The 700-nt window shown below is 69.9% G+C and overlaps 1 protein-coding gene across 1 annotated transcript in view; it reads left to right on the plus strand.

Moving 5' to 3' along the window:
• Positions 1 to 234: 234 nt before the first annotated feature.
• Positions 235 to 700, plus strand: part of UAP1L1 (UDP-N-acetylglucosamine pyrophosphorylase 1 like 1) — a 4079-nt gene continuing 3613 nt past the window's right edge. Inside the window, 1 exon segment of the mRNA XM_015572342.1 lies at positions 235 to 551. Coding sequence (XP_015427828.1) covers positions 235 to 551 — 317 coding nt within the window.

Consider the following 700-nt stretch of genomic DNA (forward strand, 5'->3'; position numbering starts at 1 on the left):
GTGAGGCGGGTGTTCGTGGAGAGTCGCCGGCTCAGCCACACCGCGCCCCACGCCCCCCACAGCTGGGGGCCGGGCTAAGGTGGGGGAGACGCAGGCCAGCAGATCAGTCAGACCCCGGGTTCCCTCTGAAGGATCCAGGTTAGAAGGAGCCCAGGACATCATAGAACCTCGGAGTGTCAGGGCGGCTTGGATTGGGGTGGGGTCCTGGCCAGAAGAGGTCGCAGGTCCCTGGGAATGTGGCTCTCGGAAGGCTCAGCCCCCCCCACCCCGCAGCCCTGGCTGGCTCTGACTGCAGGGGCGGTTGTGTGGCGGGTTTGGCGTCTCCTCACGGCACCCCTGCCTCCAGGTTTGCGCCAGATCGCCCTGAACAAGGTGGCAGTGCTGCTGCTGGCGGGCGGGCAGGGCACCCGCCTGGGCGTGGCCTACCCCAAGGGCATGTACCAGGTGGGGCTGCCCAGCCAGAAGACCCTGTACCAGCTGCAGGCAGAGCGGATCCGGCGGGTGGAGCAGCTGGCTGGCAAGCGCCACGGGACCCGCTGCACGGTGCCCTGGTGTGTGCGCCCTCCCTGCATGGCCTTGGCCCCAGGGATCCCCCACGTCGCCTGGCTCTGCCCCACACACCCCTGCATAGCCCTGGACAGAGCCCAGCACCCACCCAGAGGGGCCCCAATGCCAGCCTGTCGCCGGGGCCCCCCCCCCT

This window comes from Myotis davidii, unplaced genomic scaffold (assembly GCF_000327345.1).
Source record: "Myotis davidii unplaced genomic scaffold, ASM32734v1 scaffold609, whole genome shotgun sequence".
Taxonomy (NCBI): Eukaryota; Metazoa; Chordata; class Mammalia; order Chiroptera; family Vespertilionidae; genus Myotis; species Myotis davidii.